At 38.9% G+C, this 22,658-nt stretch overlaps 1 protein-coding gene across 1 annotated transcript in view; it reads left to right on the top strand.

Moving 5' to 3' along the window:
* Positions 1-7,264: 7,264 nt before the first annotated feature.
* Positions 7,265-22,658, top strand: part of LOC110492803 (zinc transporter ZIP9-like) — a 43,726-nt gene continuing 28,332 nt past the window's right edge. The window contains exons 1-4 of the mRNA XM_036946009.2: positions 7,265-7,608; positions 8,438-8,543; positions 11,451-11,642; positions 12,820-12,888. Coding sequence (XP_036801904.2) covers positions 7,513-7,608; positions 8,438-8,543; positions 11,451-11,642; positions 12,820-12,888 — 463 coding nt within the window. The 5' untranslated portion in view covers positions 7,265-7,512. The remainder of the gene's footprint in view (positions 7,609-8,437; positions 8,544-11,450; positions 11,643-12,819; positions 12,889-22,658) is intronic.

Genomic DNA, 22,658 nt, shown 5'->3' on the forward strand with positions numbered 1-22,658 from the left:
GCAGACTAGTAACAATAGCCTGTAACTATCAAATGAACAGATATGATTTGACACTGATATATAATGTGAACAATCTGTTTTTTATTTATTTTTTTATTTAAAGCTACTCAGTGTTGTAGGTTATATATGCTCTAATTTACGTTTTTTGGGGCTATTCTAATTTCCTCTGGACAATAATGAGCTTCGGTATGAATACACTCGTGTTGCTGTGACAGAAACTTGGGTCATGTTCATTGGGCACCGAACGGAAGATAATGTACAGGTAAAGACAGGTGGTTTATTCATTACATCTTAGCAACGGAAACCATTTTTTTACCTCCTTAAGAACCAAACGGATTGAAACGGGGAGGGACCTTACCTGAATTGTCCAATAGAAACTCTAGGTTTTTTTTTTTTTTTTTTCTCCGTTGCAAAGCGTTTTCCCGTTTGGAGTAAACTGTTTCTGTTGCAAAACGTTTTGAAACATAATTCGTCATAATGAATACACCCCCTGAACTTGCCCGATTTTAAGAAAAGCAATTGCTTTGTCGTTGCAAAACATTTTTGCTATGGTGTACACTAATAAATACAACACTCTTGATACTGAAATGTGGCCACAGCAACAACAACAACAAAAATATGTCACTGTTCGATTATCCAGTAGTCTGTAATGTCCAAGCAAGGCGTTGATTTGAAGCTGTTTGACACACATACACACACCTCCCGCTAACAGTTTGGACATTTGAACCAGTGTTCTAGAACCTCCCCTAACAGTTTGGACTCCATTTGAACCAGTGTTCTAGAACCTCCCCTAACAGTTTGGACTCCATTTGAACCAGTGTTCTAGAACCTCCCCTAACAGTTTGGACTCCATTTGAACCAGTGTTCTAGAACCTCCCCTAACAGTTTGGACTCCATTTGAACCAGTGTTCTAGAACCTCCCCTAACAGTTTGGACTCCATTTGAACCAGTGTTCTAGAACTTCCCCTAACAGTTTGGACTCAATTTGAACCAGTGTTCTAGAACCTCCCCTAACAGTTTGGACTCCATTTGAACCAGTGTTCTAGAACCTCCCCTAACAGTTTGGACTCCATTTGAACCAGTGTTCTAGAACCTCCCCTAACAGTTTGGACTCCATTTGAACCAGTGTTCTAGAACCTCCCCTAACAGTTTGGACTCCATTTGAACCAGTGTTCTAGAACCTCCCCTAACAGTTTGGACTCCATTTGAACCAGTGTTCTAGAACCTCCCCTAACAGTTTGGACTCCATTTGAACCAGTGTTCTAGAACCTCCCCTAACAGTTTGGACTCCATTTGAACCAGTGTTCTAGAAGTCTTAAGTCATAACTGAAACTCTGCGCTTTCCTCTCAGGAGTGTTTAATACCTCTGAAATGTATGATGAATTGTCTTCGAAAACTCTGAATGTTTATAGGTAACAGTGTTAACATTGCATATGTCCTTTCCTGAATTAAGTAAAAATGGAACATTTTTCAACCATTTTATCCACTGATGATATTTTCATTTATATTAAAAGAAAACACACTGAAAGGGATCCCCCTCCCCCATTAAAGGGTTAGTATGAGATGTTGGCAATAATGCCCTTTTTTATTTACCCAGAGTCGGATCAATTCAAATTTATTTCTAAGGCCTTTTTTTTTTTTTTTTTTTACATCAGCAGAAAAACTCCCTAGAAAAGCAGAAACCTGGGAAGAAACCTAGAGAGGAACCAGGCTCTGAGGGGTGGGCCGGTCCTCTTCTGGCTGTGCTGGGTAGAGATGAACCAGGCTATGAGGGGTGGCCAGTCCTCTTCTAGCTATGCCGGGTAGAGAGGAACCAGGCTATGAGGGGTGGCCGGTCCTCTTCTAGCTATGCCGGGTAGAGAGGAACCAGGCTCTGAGGGGTGGCCAGTCCTCTTCTAGCTATGCCGGGTAGAGAGGAACCAGGCTATGAGGGGTGGCCGGTCCTCTTCTAGCTATGCCGGGTAGAGAGGAACCAGGCTCTGAGGGGTGGCTGGTCCTCTTCTGGCTGTACCGGGTAGAGAGGAACCAGGCTCTGAGGGGTGGCCGGTCCTCTTCTGGCTGTGCCGGGTAGAGAGGAACCAGGCTCTGAGGGGTGGGCCCGTCCTCTTCTGGCTGTGCCGGGTAGAGAGGAACCAGGCTCTGAGGGGTGGCCAGTCCTCTTCTGGCTGTGCCGGGTGGAGATTATGAGAGTACATAGCCATTTAAGGCCAGATTGTTCTTCAAGATGTTCAAATGTTCATAGATGACCAGCAGGGTCAAATAATAGTGCTTGTAGAGGGTGCAACTGGTCAGCACCTCAAGAGTAAATGTCAGTTGGCTTTTCATTGTCGAGCATTCAAAGGTAGAGCGAGCGAGAGACTTAAGTACACCCAGGACACCAGATACCTAGCCCCCCGGCACATAGACTATTGCAGCATAGATACTGGAGGCTGAGACGGGGTGTCGGGAGAAACTGGACCTGTCCAACGATACCCCCGGACATGGCCAACCAGGCAGGATAGAACCACACCACTAGAGGGATATCAACAGACCGCCAACTTACTACCCTGAGACAAGGCTGAGTATAGCCCACGAAGATCTCCTCCACCGTAGGAGCACAAGGGAGCACAAAACTGGACAGGAAGATCACGACGGGTTGAGTCACTGACGAGTATAGTGAAAAATTCCTGGCACGACATGATGCACCCCTCCTAGGGATGGCATGCAAGAGCACTAGTAAGCCAGCCCCCATACTACGGTCAGAGGCAGCAGGTAGCCTAGTGGTTAGAGTGTAGGGGCGGCAGGTAGCCTAGTGGTTTGAGTGTAGGGGCGGCAGGTAGCCTAGTGGTTAGAGTGTAGGGGCGGCAGGTAGCCTAGTGGTTAGAGTGTAGGGACGGCAGGTAGTCTAGTGGTTAGAGTGTAGAGGTGGCAGGTAGCCTAGTGGTTAGAGTGTAGGGGCGGCAGGTAGCCTAGTGGTTAGAGTGTAGGGGCGGCAGGTAGCCTAGTGGTTAGAGTGTAGGGGCGGCAGGTAGCCTAGTGGTTAGAGTGTAGGGGCGGCAGGTAGCCTAGTGGTTAGAGTGTAGGGGCGGCAGGAAGCCTAGTGGTTAGAGTGTAGGGACGGCAGGTTGTCTAGTGGTTAGAGTGTAGGGACGGCAGGTAGTCTATTAGAGTGTAGGACTAGTAACCGAAACGTTGCAAGTTCGAATCCCCGAGCTGGCAAGGTAAAAAAAAAAAAATGTTGTTTTGTCCTTGATCAAGACAGTTAACCCCAGTGTTCCCCAGGCCGTCATTGAAAATAAGAATTTGTTCTTAACTGATTTGCCGAGTTAAATAAAAACGTTTAATAAATAAAGAGGCGGAGAATCAGAGTGAAGAGAGCGGAACTGGCCAGGCAGAGACCGCAACGACAGTTCGTCTCTCCAGTGCCATGCTGTTCACCTTCGCAACCCCAAGCCAGACTACACTCAATCATAGGACCTACTGAAGAGATGAGTCTTCAGTAAAGGTGGAAACTGAGTCTCACGTGGATAGGCAGACCATTCCATAAAAATGGAGCTCTATAGGAGAAAGCCCCTTAGAAATTCTAGGTACAATAAGGAGTCCTGCGTCTTGTGACCGTTGCGTACGTGTAGGTATGTATGGCTGGACCAAATTGGAGAGATAGGTAGATAGCCCATGTAATGCTTTGTAGGTTAGCAGTAAAACCTTGACATCAGCCCTAGCCTTACCAGGAAGCCAGTGTAGAGAGGCTAGCACTAGAGTTTTATGATCAAATGTGTTGGGTTCTAGTCAAGATTCTAGCAGCCGTGTTTAGCACTAACTACAGTTTATTTAGTGCTTTCTCCGGGTAGCTGGAGAGTAGAGCATTGCAGTAGTCTAATCTAGAAGTGACAAAAGCATGGGTTAGCTTTTCTGCCTCATTTTTGGACAAAAGGTTTCTGTTTTTTGCAATCTAATGAAGATGGAAAAAAAGCTGCCCTTGAAACATTATTGATATGTTCGTCAAAAGAGAGATCAGGGTCCAGAGTAACGCCGAGGTCCTTCACAGTTTTTTATTTGAGGAGAATGTACAGCCATCCAGATTAATTGTCAGATTCAACAGAAGATCTCTTTGTTTCTTGGGACCTAGAAGTAGCATCTCTGTTTTGTCCGAGTTTAAAAGTAAAACATTTGCCACCATCCACTTCCTTATGTCTGAAACACAGGCTTCCAGGGTAGGCAATTTGGGTGTTTCACCATGTTTCATCGAAATGTGCTGTGTGTCGTCCGCATAGAAGTGAAAGTTGACATTGTGTTTCCGAATGACATCACCAAGAGGTAGAATGTATAGTGAAAACAATAGTGGTCCTAGAACAGAACCTTGAGGAACGCCGAAACTTACAATTGCATTTGTCAGAGGACAAACCATCCACAGAGACAAACTGATATCTTACCCACAGATAACATCTAAACCAGGCAAGAACATGTCCGTGTAGACCAGTTAGGGTTTCCAATCTCTCCAAAAGAATGTGGTGATTGATTGTGTCAATAGAGGCACTAAGGTCTAGGAGCACGAGGACAGATGCAGGGCCTCGGTCTGACGCCATTAAAAGGTAATTTACCACCTTCTCAGTGCTATGATGGGGTCTAAAACCAGACTGAAGCATTTCCTATACATTATTTGTCTTCAGAAAGGGAGTGAGATGCTGCGCAACAGATTTTTCAAAACATTTTTTGAGAGTAATGGGAGATTCGATATAAGGTCAAGGTTTGGCTTTTTCAGGTAAGGCTTTATTACTGCCACTTTTATTGAGTTTGGTACACATCCGGAGGATAGAGATCCGTTTATTATGTTCAACATAGAAGGGCCAAGCACAGGAAGTAGCTCTTTCAGTAGTTTAGTTGGAATAGGAGAATGCTCCTTTTTAGTTAGCTTTTCAACAGTATCAAAAATACATGTTGGATTGTTTTTTATTTCCTCGAATAGTTTGGAAAAGTAGAGCAGCAGTGGTGAGGGCTCTACGATATTGCACGGTACTTCCCAAGCTAGCCATTTCCGTTCCAATTTTCTGGAAGCTTGCCTCAGGTCTCTGGTATCTTCTGTATACCAGGGAGCTAATTTCTTGTGACCAAAGTGTTACACAAGGTTACATTTAGATCCCCAGTTAGGTGGTTTGTACTCCGATGTCCTTGGTAAGGCATTTGCAGCCGTGTGCAAACATTGCTTCACTCACACGCGTTCAGTGCATCGAATGGGATTGGAGTCGACGGAAAATAAACATGTTACCAAATATAACAATGTCCATTTCATAAGTATTCTAATAAAGTGTGTACAAAAAAAAACGTATTAAAACACGTCTGTAAAACCACAATGAGGACATGACCTATCAAGTAAATTTTCATAAATCGTTGGGTACAGTGCAATAAAAAACGTCGTCAGAGTAGGCTGAAGTGGTGGAGTTAGTTCATGTACGGAATTTCATTATTAACACCTTTTGGTTAATAATGTCTGGTGGGTGAAAAATCCCAAAACATTTTGCTCATTTATATCACCTTTCTGATATCTTGACTTTCTCTTCCGTCACAAAATCTAAAGTTTAGAAATGTCATGTTGTTGGTCATTAAAGTGTACTGCGACTGGATTATTCCTGTCGTTTCTCCTGATTGGACTTTGATGTTCACGAATTCTCTGTTTGAGAGAACGAGAGGTTTTACTTACATAACACAGCCCACCTGGGCATTTAATCATGTAGATAACATGGGTGGAGGTGAACGGAATGTCATTTATTTCCTGTATGTGGGTGGCAGAAATATCCACACTTCATCATATTGTTGCACTGTGCGCAGACTGCATTTACAGCTACCATTCGGAAGAGGGCGGTAACGAGCCTGGCTCGTTTTTCTTTTGTGTCTGGCAGGTGACATGGACCAATTTGTCACGTAAATTGCGACATCTCCTACGTGATGGGTTAATAAATTCAGCTGGTAAAACTGGGTCGGATGATACATGCCAGTGTTTCGTGACATCATCTCCCACTTTGCGCGAGTTCAAAGTATTTTTTGATGGTGAACATGTTGTGTGTGTTTTTTTAACTCGTGTTTTCCCTAGTGCTGAATGAATAGCTTCATCCACATATTGCGGAGCCTCTTGGAAATCTATTGCGCATCTCTGCTACTTCTTCTAGTTAGTCCTCTGTGGAGTGGTATATACGCGCAGTCTGAAAAACTGTCTTGGAAGTCCTCTTTTTAATGGCTCGGGAGTATTTCTGTCCGTTTATTTTCTGTACAGAGTTGTAAACGGGGTTCCATTTAATTTCTCAATTTACATATCGAGTTAATGAAAACGTTTCGTGTCACATTCAATTGTGAATTTGAGATTAGGGTAAATGTCATTGGGTAATGTCATAAAATCGTCAATATATCAGTTCAGGATTTTATTCAATAATGGATTTTCATTGTTAACAAAAACATTCTTCAAGTTGACCCATATTAAGGTTAGCATAACTTGAAGAAAATGTGGAACCCATCAATGTTCTTTATATATGTTAAAACATATTTAGACAGCTCTAGAATGAAGTCCGTTGGTGGGCATTTGTTAGTATCTCGGTCTCTCAAATAGTATCTCCATCCAATTTTAGCTAGTTAACCACCGGAGGACAACAACATGCAACAATTCAAGTTGGTTTTCACCCACTTGTCCTTGGTGCGCCAGGACCATTCACGGTTGAGTTCGTGTCAATTACCTTGTACCAGTGCACATCGGCTCGATACTGCATGTATATATAGCCAAGCTATCATTGCTCATTGTGCATATATCCCTTATGTTAAATGTGTTGTTGTTTTTTCGTTTTTTCCCCCCATTGTGATCTGCATTGCTGGGAAAGGCCCGTAAAGTAAGCGTTTCACTGTTAATCTACACCTGTTGTTAATTAATGAAGCGTGTGACAATTAAAATGTGATTTCATTGGTCATTATGTGTTTTATTCAGTTCAAAGTTGATGTTGGTATCTTAGAAATTAATATCCAAAGGTACCTCAAGACTTTCCCACAAGACGGCCTTTGCGGGACAGGGTGTATGTATAGTCGTGGAGTGCTCTCTTTCCTTGTCTCCTAGTGCTCTCTTTCCTTGTCTCCTGCGCTAAGGTGAACGGGAAAACTAGATAGGAAATATCAACTCCCAAGCAGCATATACTCCCAACGCGTTGTTGTTTTCGCCCATCCTGTATTTAACACACCAGTACTTGTGAAGGTGAGGAGACGAGGAGAAGAAACTAGTCTAGAGTTAGAGACTATTGAGACGCCCTCTGCCACGGTCAAGTTCAGGTGAGCTGACGGTAGGTTCTGCGTTTGATTCAGTTCGGGTTTTCTACGGTGAGGTGTGTTTTTAAAGAGGGCTGTTGAACATATGACAGAAAACGCTGCGACGTGATCAGTGCATTTTAAAATAGTTTTTTAACTGCTTTGTAGTACAGAAAAAAAGGTATATTTAAAATTGTAGAGAGAATTTAAAAAAAACATCGGACATTCTTAAACTCTTACATAAGTTATTTCGTCATGGACGAGGCAATGGCGATTATTTTGATATCCATTGTGATGTTTTTGGGATGTTTTCTATTAGGTTCGATTCCACTTTTGATCAAACTTTCTGAGGTAAGTAATTTAATTCTCAACATTATATCTCCTTCCGTTTCTCCTCCTTCTGTAGCTTCCACTGTACTTCCTCCTGAGGTCTCTTCTCCCGATGCCAATCCATCCCCCATTCAATATTAAAATATATAAATAATGTATCAGTATCTTACAAAAAGATTGTGATTGCTACATTTTGTTATCTTAACTATTAAATAATCAAATGCATTTGTCACATACACATGATTAGCAAATGCTTGTGCTTCTAGTTCCAACCGTGCAGTAATATCCAACGAGTAATCTAACCTAACAATTTCACAACAACTACTTTATACACACAAGTGTAAAGGAATCAATAAGAATATGTACATGAAGATATATGAATGAGTGATGGTACAGAACGGCATAGGCAAGATGCAGTAGATGGTATAGAGGACAGTATATACATATGAGATGAGTAATGTAGGGTATGTTAACATTATATTAAATGACATTGTTTAAAGTGGCTAGTGATACATTTATTACATAAAGATGGCAAGATGCAGTAGATGGTATAGAGTACAGTATATACATATGAGATGAGTAATGTAGGGTATGAGAACATTATATAAAGTGGCTAGTGATACATTTATTACATCAAGATGGCAAGTCATGAATAGGCTGCCGACTGGATTCTCTAACCAGTTTGAATGTATGACTTAATAAAGTTATATTGATGCGTAATATAACAGTCTGTTATTATATTGACACATTAATTCTCCCTCCTGGAACAAACAACAGTTGGTCAGTGTGTTTGTAAAATTGTGTGTGTGTGTGTGTGTGTGTGTGTGTGTGTCCCTTTCTCTCCCAACAGAAAAGGCTGCAGTTTGTCAGTATTTTTGGGGCAGGCCTGCTCTGTGGTACTGCTCTAGCTATCATCCTCCCAGAGGGGGTGGAACTACTGGAAGAGTCATGGAGAGGTGAGGGGTACCAGACATAATGGGCTTTGGGGAGCAACAGCCCAGGGTACTAACTTATCAAGACATCAGCGACAGCTGGAGCAACAACTCACTGTTAGGCTAGATTCCTGTTGTTGAGTTTGTATGGGCGCATAGTCCCTCGAAGGCAGCTATACTCCTGCTAAGGGTTATCTTGCCAACTGTTCATTATCTATGCAAATGTATTTATTATGGACCTTTTGGGGCGGCAGGGTAGCCTAGTGGTTAGAGCGTTGAACCGAAAGGTTGCTAGATCAAATCCCCGACCTGACAAGGTAAAAATCTGTCATTCTGCCCCTGAACAAGGCAGAGTTAAACCCACTGTTTCCTAGGCCGTCATTTTAAATAAGATTATGTTCTTAACTGACTTGCCTAGTTAAAGATAAAGATTAAATAAAATACATCTAAAATGTAAAGGAAAGCGTTTTAGTAGTCCATCTCTCGCTCTATAATTCATGTCTTTTTACAAGCACCTCGCCGTCAAACGAAGCCCTACGAAGGCAGGGCTTGACGCGTGAGTCAGCGGCTGTGTCCGGGGTGTTGGGTTGGCTGTGGTGTGAAACCAGATACTTTTTTTATTTCTTTATAAAATAATTCCGTCCCGTCATCCCTCGGCTGATACTACTACTGTTCAAAACAGACTCTGGGGAAAGTTCTGGTATGACGAGTCAAAATTCATACCACCATTCATTAACAAAATGTTTACAAAAAAAAGACTATGAGGCTGACGCAACATATCAGATTGTTTAGCTTAATATGTTGACGGATGTATTTCTTCATATTATTAACTGAACAATGCGCACATGGATGAAGGCTATTTGTAGGTCTACATGCAATTAGTTGGAAAACACCCTTCTCAAATTTCACCACACACAGACACGCACACACAGACACGCGCACACACACACACACACACACAGAGACGCCCACACAGAGACACGCACACACAGACACACACACACAGAGACGCACACACAGAGACAAACGCACACAGAGACACACACACACACAGAGACACACACACACACACACAGAGAGAGAGAGACACACAGAGACACACACACAGACAGACACACACACACACACACACACAGAGAGAGACACACACACACACACAGAGACACACACACACACACACACACACACACACACAGAGAGAGACACACACACACACAGACACACACAGAGACACACACAACAGCGGTTTCATGTGCCAGATACACTGTATAGAAACCACTAGAATGGTCCATACAGGAAAAAAAAAACATAAATTCCACATGTGAAGTGTTCCTAAAGCACATGTTTTTATGTGATCTAATGTGAAGTTTATGTGATCACATGTGGCTTTTCTGTTTGGGGGGGGGGGGGGGGGACTAATCTTAATATTATGAGTAGGATGATGCCTTTGGCTGCTGGACAATAAAATACAGTTGATTTGAAAACCAATAGAACATGATTAAAATGCTGGTTTCCATGTCATTAAGTGGTTAAATGATAATTCCCTCAACATTTTTATGGCTAGGTTTGACTAGGCTTGACTAGACTAGGCTTGGCTCGGCATTGCTAGGTTTGACTCGGCATGGCTAGGCTTGGCTAGGCTTGACTAGGCTTGGCTAGGTTTGACTAGTTTTGACTAGGCTAGGTTTGACTAGGCTAGGTTTGACTAGGCTTCGCTAGGCTAGGTTTGACTAGGCTATGTTTGACTGGGCTAGGTTTGGCTAGGTTTGACTAGACTAGGTTTGACTAGGCTTGGCTAGGCTAGGTTTGACTAGGCTAGGCTAGGTTTGACTAGGTTTGACTAGGCTTGGCTAGGCTAGGCTAGGTTTTACTAGCCTAGGTTTGGCTAGGCTACATTTGACTAGCCTAGGTTTGACTAGGCTAGGTTTGACTAGACTTGGCTACTTTGAAAAAAGGTAAGACATGCTTCATAAAATGATATAAAAACGGTTTTAACCAATAAAGTTGATGGTTAAATAGTTTCAAAATTGTGAGCGCCTCCAATCAGATTCAAGATGGGTGATGTGTCCTTCTCTCTCTGATCTTGGGACCATTTGATCTGAACGAACCGTGTCTCCAGTATGTCGACAGAATCACTCCTTTAGACGTTAATGTTGATCGTCCTTCATTATATTTGTAAAAACATAACTGTTTTTTTTTAGCCTATATTTATGTTATTAAAAGTCTCAATAAAGTTTGGCTACGTTTTCTGGAGCCCTCCTTATGTCAGTATTGGTTTGGATATGAGGCTGTAGCCAATATGTATATCACCTACACTTTGACAATTGAAATCTACACTGAGTGTATAAGACATTTAGGAACACCTTCCTAATATTAAGTTGCCCCTTCATTCTTTAGCCCGTCTCCTCCCCTTCATCTACACAGATTAAAGTGGATTTAACAGAGTGACATCGATAAGGGATGAAAGCTTTCACCTGGATTTACCTGTGTCATGGAAAGAGCAGGTGTTCCTAATGTTTTGTATTTGTTCCTAATGTTGTTTTTTTTAACTTGTCCTGCACAAGAGGACAAGCTTTAATGTCGAGCCCTGAAAGGGCCTCGAATGAAGGGCATTTCAGGATAAATCAGCCATTGAAATGAAAATCACCTTGGAGACCTAATTTATGCCTCTATTTAGCCAAGCATGTGTAGCAGATGTGAAATCCCTACATAGGCTCCTTGGTTATAGCTCAGCTCGGGCAGTCAGGGAAAGAAGATACACTGTTGTTACATCATCAACAACATTTCCAAGCTATTCACACAATGAATCTATGGATTGGTACTGTAGAATCTAGATACACCGCGGAAAAGCTTTCGGGTTGAGGATGAGTGCACCTGTTTGATAAAAGTCAGTGTTTTAAGAAAACATTCCTCTCCGTATTCTCTCCCCAGTGTCCTCCTGCTCTGTGGCCCCAGTAGCAGCCAATGAGAATGCCAGTGACGGTGGGGTCGGAGGTCAGCTCCAGGAGATGGGCCCCTCCTCTAAAGGTCTCCCAGCACGGTTCTTCATCGGGGTCTCCCTGGTTCTAGGGTTCATCCTCATGTTCCTGGTGGATCAGATCAGTAGCTACTGCTCCGTACATGGTCAGTTATGCTCCGGGGTGAAGACCTCTATTAGCATTAACCTGTCCTATTGAAAACACACTGTGAAGATGCTAACTTCCCTAGCGTTAATTGGGCTAGTGTCATTAGACTCATTGAAAACCTCCTCAGGGGGTGACATTTCCCCTATGCACAGATCTAGGTACAGCTTCCTCTCGCCAATAATACCTTAACCATTAGTGGGAAAATGCTAAACTGATCCAAAATCAGAATTATAGACTTTCTTAGGTTTGTGGTGACCAAAAGTAATCTGCTATATAGAAAATAAGGAAGGTCTGCACTCAGGAATTGTCTTAAATAAATAGGAAAATGTTCTCCCATTTTTTTTCAGGACAAGTTACTTCGTATAACATTATTCTCTAACCCGGTCCCAGATCTGTTTGTGCTGTGTTGCATGGTAATTGTTTGGCATGACAATGACCATACAAGTTGGCGAGACTGATCTGGAAGCACCAGGCTATACGTTCTCCACATCTTCTCCTTGTTTCACTCATCTCCAAACCTCCTAGGACTCTAAACATCTTCAAACCTCACCAAACCTCTCCACCAAAACCTCTCTAAACATCTTCAGACCTCACCAAACCTTCTTATCAAACCTGTCCAAACTTCCTCTCCAAACCATCTCTTCAAACCATCTCTCCAAATTCTCCTCTCTAAACCTCCTCTCCAAACCTCTTCAGACTTCCTATCCTAACCTCCCCTTCAAACCTCCTCTCCAAACCTCCCATTCAAACCTCCTCTCCAAACCTCTTCAGACTTCCTATCCTAACCTCTCCTCCAAACCTCCCCTTCAAACCTCCTCTCTTAACCTCCCCTTCAAACCTCCTCTCCAAACCTCCCCTTCAAACCTCCTCTCTAAACCTCCTCTCCAAACCTCTTCAGACTTCCTATCCTAACCTCCCCTCCAAACCTCCCCTCCAAACCTCCCCTCCAAACCTCCTCTCCAAACCTCCCCTTCAAACCTCCTCTCCAAACCTCCTCTCCAAACCTCTTCAGACTTCCTAACCTCCCCTCCAAACCTCCCCTTCAAACCTCTCCTCCAAACCTCCCCTTCAAACCTCCTCTCCAAACCTTCTCTCCAAACATTTGTCTTTGTGCTAGCATTCGGCATGTCCACAAAACTGTTGCTAACAGTTGGTTGATTGTGTTGTCATTCTAGATCAACGTACCGGAACATCCAACAGGACCACTATCACAGCTACAGTAGGAATGGTCATCCATGCTGCTGGTAGGGAACACACACACACACACACACACACACACACACACACACACACGATAAGTTCATACGTGACTAAAGTTTCTTAAATCAGTTTTGAGGTTGTTGTTGGGTCCAAAAGAGATGAAAGGCTTCATTGCCTCTGGGTTGTGCTGTTCACTAATCTGTATCATTTTACAAGCCAGGGAAATCCACAACTCAGAAGTCTTTGAGCCGATCTTAACTTCCTCTTGTGAAGCATACTGTGCTCTCTTAATGCTCATAGACTTTGACATCTTAAAAAATGGCTTTACAAAGTGTCTACTCATAGTGTCTTATGGACTGTAGGTCTCCTCATAGTGTCTACTCATAGTGTCTAATGGACTGTAGGTATACTCATAGTGTCTAATGGACTGTAGGTCTACTCATAGTGTCTAATGGACTGTAGGTCTACTCATAGTGTCTAATGGACTGTAGGTCTACTCATAGTGTCTTATGGACTGTAGGTCTACTCATAGTGTCTAATTGACTGTAGGTCTACTCATAGTGTCTAATGGACTGTAGGTCTACTCATAGTGTCTAATGGACTGTAGGTCTACTCATAGTGTCTAATGGACTGTAGGTCTACTCATAGTGTTTAATTGACATACATTATACATGTTGTATTGTTGTGGTGGTGGTATTATACATGTTGTATTGTAGTGGTGGTATTATACATGTTGTATTGTAGTGGTGGTATTATACATGTTGTATTGTAGTGGTGGTGGTATTATACATGTTGTATTGTAGTGGTGGTATTATACATGTTGTATTGTAGTGGTGGTATTATACATGTTGTATTGTAGTGGTGGTATTATACATGTTGTATTGTAGTGGTGGTATTATACATGTTGTATTGTAGTGGTGGTATTATACATGTTGTATTGTAGTGGTGGTATTATACATGTTGTATTGTAGTGGTGGTATTATACATGTTGTATTGTAGTGGTGGTATTATACATGTTGTATTGTAGTGGTGGTATTATACATGTTGTATTGTAGTGGTGGTATTATACATGTTGTATTGTAGTGGTGGTATTATACATGTTGTATTGTAGTGGTGGTATTATACATGTTGTATTGTAGTGGTGGTAGTATACATGTTGTATTGTAGTGGTGGTATTATACATGTTGTATTGTAGTGGTGGTATTATACATGTTGTATTGTAGTGGTGGTATTATACATGTTGTATTATAGTGGTGGTATTATACATGTTGTATTGTAGTGGTGGTATTATACATGTTGTATTGTAGTGGTGGTATTATACATGTTGTATTGTAGTGGTGGTATTATTCATGTTGTATTGTAGTGGTGGTATTATACATGTTGTATTGTAGTGGTGGTATTGTACATGTTGTATTGTAGTGGTGGTATTATACATGTTGTATTGTAGTGGTGGTGTTATACATGTTGTATTGTAGTGGTGGTATTATACATGTTGTATTGTAGTGGTGGTGGTATTATACATGTTGTATTGTAGTGGTGGTATTATACATGTTGTATTGTAGTGGTGGTATTATACATGTTGTATTGTAGTGGTGGTATTATACATGTTGTATTGTAGTGGTGGTATTATACATGTTGTATTGTAGTGGTGGTATTATACATGTTGTATTGTAGTGGTGGTATTGTACATGTTGTATTGTAGTGGTGGTATTATACATGTTGTATTGTAGTGGTGGTATTATACATGTTGTATTGTAGTGGTGGTATTATACATGTTGTATTGTAGTGGTGGTATTATACATGTTGTATTGTAGAGGTGGTGTTATACATGTTGTATTGTAGTGGTGGTATTATACATGTTGTATTGTAGTGGTGGTATTATACATGTTGTATTGTAGTGGTGGTATTATACATGTTGTATTGTAGTGGTGATATTATTCATGTTGTATTGTAGTGGTGGTATTGTACATGTTGTATTGTAGTGGTGGTATTATACATGTTGTATTGTAGTGGTGGTGTTATACATGTTGTATTGTAGTGGTGGTATTATACATGTTGTATTGTAGTGGTGGTGGTATTATACATGTTGTATTGTAGTGGTGGTGGTATTATACATGTTGTATTGTAGTGGTGGTATTATACATGTTGTATTGTAGTGGTGGTATTGTACATGTTGTATTGTAGTGGTGGTATTATACATGTTGTATTGTAGTGGTGGTGGTATTATACATGTTGTATTGTAGATATGTAGTGGTGGTATTATACATGTTGTATTGTAGATATGTAGTGGTGGTGGTATTATACATGTTGTATTGTAGATATGTAGTGGTGGTGGTATTATACATGTTGTATTGTAGATATGTAGTGGTGGTATTATACATGTTGTATTGTAGTGGTGGTATTATTCATGTTGTATTGTAGTGGTGGTAGTATACATGTTGTATTGTTGTGGTGGTGGTATTATACATGTTGTATTGTAGTGGTGGTATTATACATGTTGTATTGTAGTGGTGGTATTATACATGTTGTATTGTAGTGGTGGTATTATACATGTTGTATTGTAGTGGTGGTATTATACATGTTGTATTGTAGATATGTAGTGGTGGTATTATACATGTTGTAATGTAGTGGTGGTATTATACATGTTGTAATGTAGTGGTGGTATTACACATGTTGTATTGTAGTGGTGGTATTATACATGTTGTATTGTAGTGGTGGTGGTATTATACATGTTGTATTGTAGTGGTGGTGGTATTATACATGTTGTATTGTAGTGGTGGTGGTATTATACATGTTGTATTGTAGTGTTGGTAGTATTATACATGTTGTATTGTAGTGGTGGTATTATACATGTTGTATTGTAGTGGTGGTATTATACATGTTGTATTGTAGTGGTGGTATTATACATGTTGTATTGTAGTGGTGGTAGTATACATGTTGTATTGTAGTGGTGGTATTATACATGTTGTATTGTAGTGGTGGTATTATACATGTTGTATTGTAGTGGTGGTATTATACATGTTGTATTGTAGTGGTGGTATTATACATGTTGTATTGTAGTGGTGGTGGTATTATACATGTTGTATTGTAGTGGTGGTATTATACATGTTGTATTGTAGTGGTGGTATTATACATGTTGTATTGTAGTGGTGGTAGTATACATGTTGTATTGTAGTGGTGGTAGTATACATGTTGTATTGTAGTGGTGGTATTATACATGTTGTATTGTAGTGGTGGTGGTATTTTACATGTTGTATTGTAGTGGTGGTATTATACATGTTGTATTGTAGTGGTGGTAGTATACATGTTGTATTGTAGTGGTGGTGGTATTATACATGTTGTATTGTAGTGGTGGTATTATACATGTTGTATTGTAGTGGTGGTATTATACATGTTGTATTGTAGTGGTGGTATTATACATGTTGTATTGTAGTGGTGGTATTATACATGTTGTATTGTAGTGGTGGTATTATACATGTTGTATTGTAGTGGTGGTATTGTACATGTTGTATTGTAGTGGTGGTATTGTACATGTTGTATTGTAGTGGTGGTAGTATACATGTTGTATTGTAGTAGTGGTGGTATTATACATGTTGTATTGTAGTGGTGGTATTATACATGTTGTATTGTAGTGGTGGTATTATACATGTTGTATTGTAGTAGTGGTGGTATTATACATGTTGTATTGTAGTGGTGGTATTATACATGTTGTATTGTAGTAGTGGTGGTATTATACATGTTGTATTGTAGTGGTGGTATTATACATGTTGTATTGTAGTGGTGGTATTATACATGTTGTATTGTAGTGGTGGTATTATACATGTTGTATTGTAGTGGTGGTAGTATACATGTTGTATTGTAGTGGTGGTAGTATACATGTTGTATTGTAGTGGTGGTATTATACATGTTGTATTGTAGTGGTGGTGGTATTTTACATGTTGTATTGTAGTGGTGGTATTATACATGTTGTATTGTAGTGGTGGTAGTATACATGTTGTATTGTAGTGGTGGTGGTATTATACATGTTGTATTGTAGTGGTGGTATTATACATGTTGTATTGTAGTGGTGGTATTATACATGTTGTATTGTAGTGGTGGTATTATACATGTTGTATTGTAGTGGTGGTATTATACATGTTGTATTGTAGTGGTGGTATTATACATGTTGTATTGTAGTGGTGGTATTGTACATGTTGTATTGTAGTGGTGGTATTGTACATGTTGTATTGTAGTGGTGGTAGTATACATGTTGTATTGTAGTAGTGGTGGTATTATACATGTTGTATTGTAGTGGTGGTATTATACATGTTGTATTGTAGTGGTGGTATTATACATGTTGTATTGTAGTAGTGGTGGTATTATACATGTTGTATTGTAGTGGTGGTATTATACATTTTGTATTGTAGTAGTGGTGGTATTATACATGTTGTATTGTAGTGGTGGTATTATACATGTTGTATTGTAGTGGTGGTATTATACATGTTGTATTGTAGTGGTGGTAGTATACATGTTGTATTGTAGTGGTGGTATTATACATGTTGTATTGTAGTGGTGGTATTATACATGTTGTATTGTAGTGGTGGTATTATACATGTTGTATTGTAGTGGTGGTATTATACATGTTGTATTGTAGTGGTGGTGGTATTATACATGTTGTATTGTAGTGGTGGTATTATACATGTTGTATTGTAGTGGTGGTGGTATTATACATGTTGTATTGTAGTGGTGGTATTATACATGTTGTATTGTAGTGGTGGTATTATACATGTTGTATTGTAGTGGTGGTATTATACATGTTGTATTGTAGTGGTGGTGGTATTATACATGTTGTATTGTAGTGGTGGTATTATACATGTTGTATTGTAGTGGTGGTATTATACATGTTGTATTGTAGTGGTGGTATTATACATGTTGTATTGTAGTGGTGGTATTGTACATGTTGTATTGTAGTGGTGGTATTGTACATGTTGTATTGTAGTGGTGGTAGTATACATGTTGTATTGTAGTGGTGGTAGTATACATGTTGTATTGTAGTGGTGGTATTATACATGTTGTATTGTAGTGGTGGTATTATACATGTTGTATTGTAGTGGTGGTATTATACATGTTGTATTGTAGTGGTGGTATTATACATGTTGTATTGTAGTGGTGGTATTATACATGTTGTATTGTAGTGGTGGTGGTATTATACATGTTGTATTGTAGTGGTGGTGGTATTATACATGTTGTATTGTAGTGGTGGTATTATACATGTTGTATTGTAGTGGTGGTGGTATTATACATGTTGTATTGTAGTGGTGGTGGTATTATACATGTTGTATTGTAGTGGTGGTATTGTACATGTTGTATTGTAGTGGTGGTGGTATTATACATGTTGTATTGTAGTGGTGGTATTATACATGTTGTATTGTAGTGGTGGTATTATACATGTTGTATTGTAGTGGTGGTATTATACATGTTGTATTGTAGTGGTGGTGGTATTATACATGTTGTATTGTAGTGGTGGTATTATACATGTTGTATTGTAGTGGTGGTATTATACATGTTGTATTGTAGTGGTGGTAGTATACATGTTGTATTGTAGTGGTGGTAGTATACATGTTGTATTGTAGTGGTGGTATTATACATGTTGTATTGTAGTGGTGGTGGTATTTTACATGTTGTATTGTAGTGGTGGTATTATACATGTTGTATTGTAGTGGTGGTAGTATACATGTTGTATTGTAGTGGTGGTGGTATTATACATGTTGTATTGTAGTGGTGGTATTATACATGTTGTATTGTAGTGGTGGTATTATACATGTTGTATTGTAGTGGTGGTATTATACATGTTGTATTGTAGTGGTGGTATTATACATGTTGTATTGTAGTGGTGGTATTATACATGTTGTATTGTAGTGGTGGTATTGTACATGTTGTATTGTAGTGGTGGTATTGTACATGTTGTATTGTAGTGGTGGTAGTATACATGTTGTATTGTAGTGGTGGTATTATACATGTTGTATTGTAGTAGTGGTGGTATTATACATGTTGTATTGTAGTGGTGGTATTATACATGTTGTATTGTAGTGGTGGTATTATACATGTTGTATTGTAGTGGTGGTAGTATACATGTTGTATTGTAGTGGTGGTATTATACATGTTGTATTGTAGTGGTGGTATTATACATGTTGTATTGTAGTGGTGGTATTATACATGTTGTATTGTAGTGGTGGTATTATACATGTTGTATTGTAGTGGTGGTGGTATTATACATGTTGTATTGTAGTGGTGGTATTATACATGTTGTATTGTAGTGGTGGTGGTATTATACATGTTGTATTGTAGTGGTGGTATTATACATGTTGTATTGTTGTGGTGGTATTATACATGTTGTATTGTAGTGGTGGTATTATACATGTTGTATTGTAGTGGTGGTATTATACATGTTGTATTGTAGATATGTAGTGGTGGTATTATACATGTTGTATTGTAGTGGTGGTATTGTACATGTTGTATTGTAGTGGTGGTATTGTACATGTTGTATTGTAGTGGTGGTAGTATACATGTTGTATTGTAGTAGTGGTGGTATTATACATGTTGTATTGTAGTGGTGGTATTATACATGTTGTATTGTAGTGGTGGTATTATACATGTTGTATTGTAGTAGTGGTGGTATTATACATGTTGTATTGTAGTGGTGGTATTATACATGTTGTATTGTAGTAGTGGTGGTATTATACATGTTGTATTGTAGTGGTGGTATTATACATGTTGTATTGTAGTGGTGGTATTATACATGTTGTATTGTAGTGGTGGTAGTATACATGTTGTATTGTAGTGGTGGTATTATACATGTTGTATTGTAGTGGTGGTATTATACATGTTGTATTGTAGTGGTGGTATTATACATGTTGTATTGTAGTGGTGGTATTATACATGTTGTATTGTAGTGGTGGTGGTATTATACATGTTGTATTGTAGTGGTGGTATTATACATGTTGTATTGTAGTGGTGGTGGTATTATACATGTTGTATTGTAGTGGTGGTATTATACATGTTGTATTGTAGTGGTGGTATTATACATGTTGTATTGTAGTGGTGGTATTATACATGTTGTATTGTAGTGGTGGTGGTATTATACATGTTGTATTGTAGTGGTGGTATTATACATGTTGTATTGTAGTGGTGGTATTATACATGTTGTATTGTAGTGGTGGTATTATACATGTTGTATTGTAGTGGTGGTATTGTACATGTTGTATTGTAGTGGTGGTATTGTACATGTTGTATTGTAGTGGTGGTAGTATACATGTTGTATTGTAGTGGTGGTAGTATACATGTTGTATTGTAGTGGTGGTATTATACATGTTGTATTGTAGTGGTGGTATTATACATGTTGTATTGTAGTGGTGGTATTATACATGTTGTATTGTAGTGGTGGTATTATACATGTTGTATTGTAGTGGTGGTATTATACATGTTGTATTGTAGTGGTGGTGGTATTATACATGTTGTATTGTAGTGGTGGTATTATACATGTTGTATTGTAGTGGTGGTGGTATTATACATGTTGTATTGTAGTGGTGGTGGTATTATACATGTTGTATTGTAGTGGTGGTATTGTACATGTTGTATTGTAGTGGTGGTGGTATTATACATGTTGTATTGTAGTGGTGGTATTATACATGTTGTATTGTAGTGGTGGTATTATACATGTTGTATTGTAGTGGTGGTATTATACATGTTGTATTGTAGTGGTGGTGGTATTATACATGTTGTATTGTAGTGGTGGTATTATACATGTTGTATTGTAGTGGTGGTATTATACATGTTGTATTGTAGTGGTGGTAGTATACATGTTGTATTGTAGTGGTGGTAGTATACATGTTGTATTGTAGTGGTGGTATTATACATGTTGTATTGTAGTGGTGGTGGTATTTTACATGTTGTATTGTAGTGGTGGTATTATACATGTTGTATTGTAGTGGTGGTAGTATACATGTTGTATTGTAGTGGTGGTGGTATTATACATGTTGTATTGTAGTGGTGGTATTATACATGTTGTATTGTAGTGGTGGTATTATACATGTTGTATTGTAGTGGTGGTATTATACATGTTGTATTGTAGTGGTGGTATTATACATGTTGTATTGTAGTGGTGGTATTATACATGTTGTATTGTAGTGGTGGTATTGTACATGTTGTATTGTAGTGGTGGTATTGTACATGTTGTATTGTAGTGGTGGTAGTATACATGTTGTATTGTAGTGGTGGTATTATACATGTTGTATTGTAGTAGTGGTGGTATTATACATGTTGTATTGTAGTGGTGGTATTATACATGTTGTATTGTAGTGGTGGTATTATACATGTTGTATTGTAGTGGTGGTAGTATACATGTTGTATTGTAGTGGTGGTATTATACATGTTGTATTGTAGTGGTGGTATTATACATGTTGTATTGTAGTGGTGGTATTATACATGTTGTATTGTAGTGGTGGTATTATACATGTTGTATTGTAGTGGTGGTGGTATTATACATGTTGTATTGTAGTGGTGGTATTATACATGTTGTATTGTAGTGGTGGTGGTATTATACATGTTGTATTGTAGTGGTGGTATTATACATGTTGTATTGTAGTGGTGGTATTATACATGTTGTATTGTAGTGGTGGTATTATACATGTTGTATTGTAGTGGTGGTGGTATTATACATGTTGTATTGTAGTGGTGGTATTATACATGTTGTATTGTAGATATGTAGTGGTGGTATTATACATGTTGTATTGTAGTGGTGGTATTATACATGTTGTATTGTAGTGGTGGTATTATACATGTTGTATTGTAGTGGTGGTATTATACATGTTGTATTGTAGTGGTGGTATTATACATGTTGTAATGTAGTGGTGGTATTATACATGTTGTATTGTAGTGGTGGTATTATACATGTTGTATTGTAGTGGTGGTGGTATTATACATGTTGTATTGTAGTGGTGGTATTATACATGTTGTATTGTAGTGGTGGTAGTATACATGTTGTATTGTAGTGGTGGTATTATACATGTTGTATTGTAGTGGTGGTAGTATACATGTTGTGTTGTAGTGGTGGTATTATACATGTTGTATTGTAGTGGTGGTATTATACATGTTGTATTGTAGTGGTGGTGGTATTATACATGTTGTATTGTAGTGGTGGTATTAAACATGTTGTATTGTAGTGGTGGTGGTATTATACATGTTGTATTGTAGTGGTGGTATTATACATGTTGTATTGTAGTGGTGGTATTATACATGTTGTATTGTAGTGGTGGTGGTATTATACATGTTGTATTGTAGTGGTGGTATTAAACATGTTGTATTGTAGTGGTGGTGGTATTATACATGTTGTATTGTAGTGTTGGTGGTAGTATACATGTTGTATTGTAGTGGTGGTGGTAGTATACATGTTGTATTGTAGTGGTGGTGGTAGTATACATGTTGTATTGTAGTGGTGGTGGTAGTATACATGTTGTATTGTAGATATGTAGTGGTGGTAGTATACATGTTGTATTGTAGTGGTGGTATTATACATGTTGTATTGTAGTGGTGGTATTATACATGTTGTATTGTAGTGGTGGTATTATACATGTTGTATTGTAGTGGTGGTATTATACATGTTGTATTGTAGTGGTGGTATTATACATGTTGTATTGTAGTGGTGGTATTATACATGTTGTATTGTAGTGGTGGTATTATACATGTTGTATTGTAGTGGTGGTATTATACATGTTGTATTGTAGTGGTGGTATTATACATGTTGTATTGTAGTGGTGGTATTATACATGTTGTATTG

The sequence above is a fragment of the Oncorhynchus mykiss genome, chromosome 16, assembly GCF_057628025.1.
Source record: "Oncorhynchus mykiss isolate SJ-2025 chromosome 16, ASM5762802v1, whole genome shotgun sequence".
Lineage (NCBI taxonomy): Eukaryota > Metazoa > Chordata > Actinopteri > Salmoniformes > Salmonidae > Oncorhynchus > Oncorhynchus mykiss.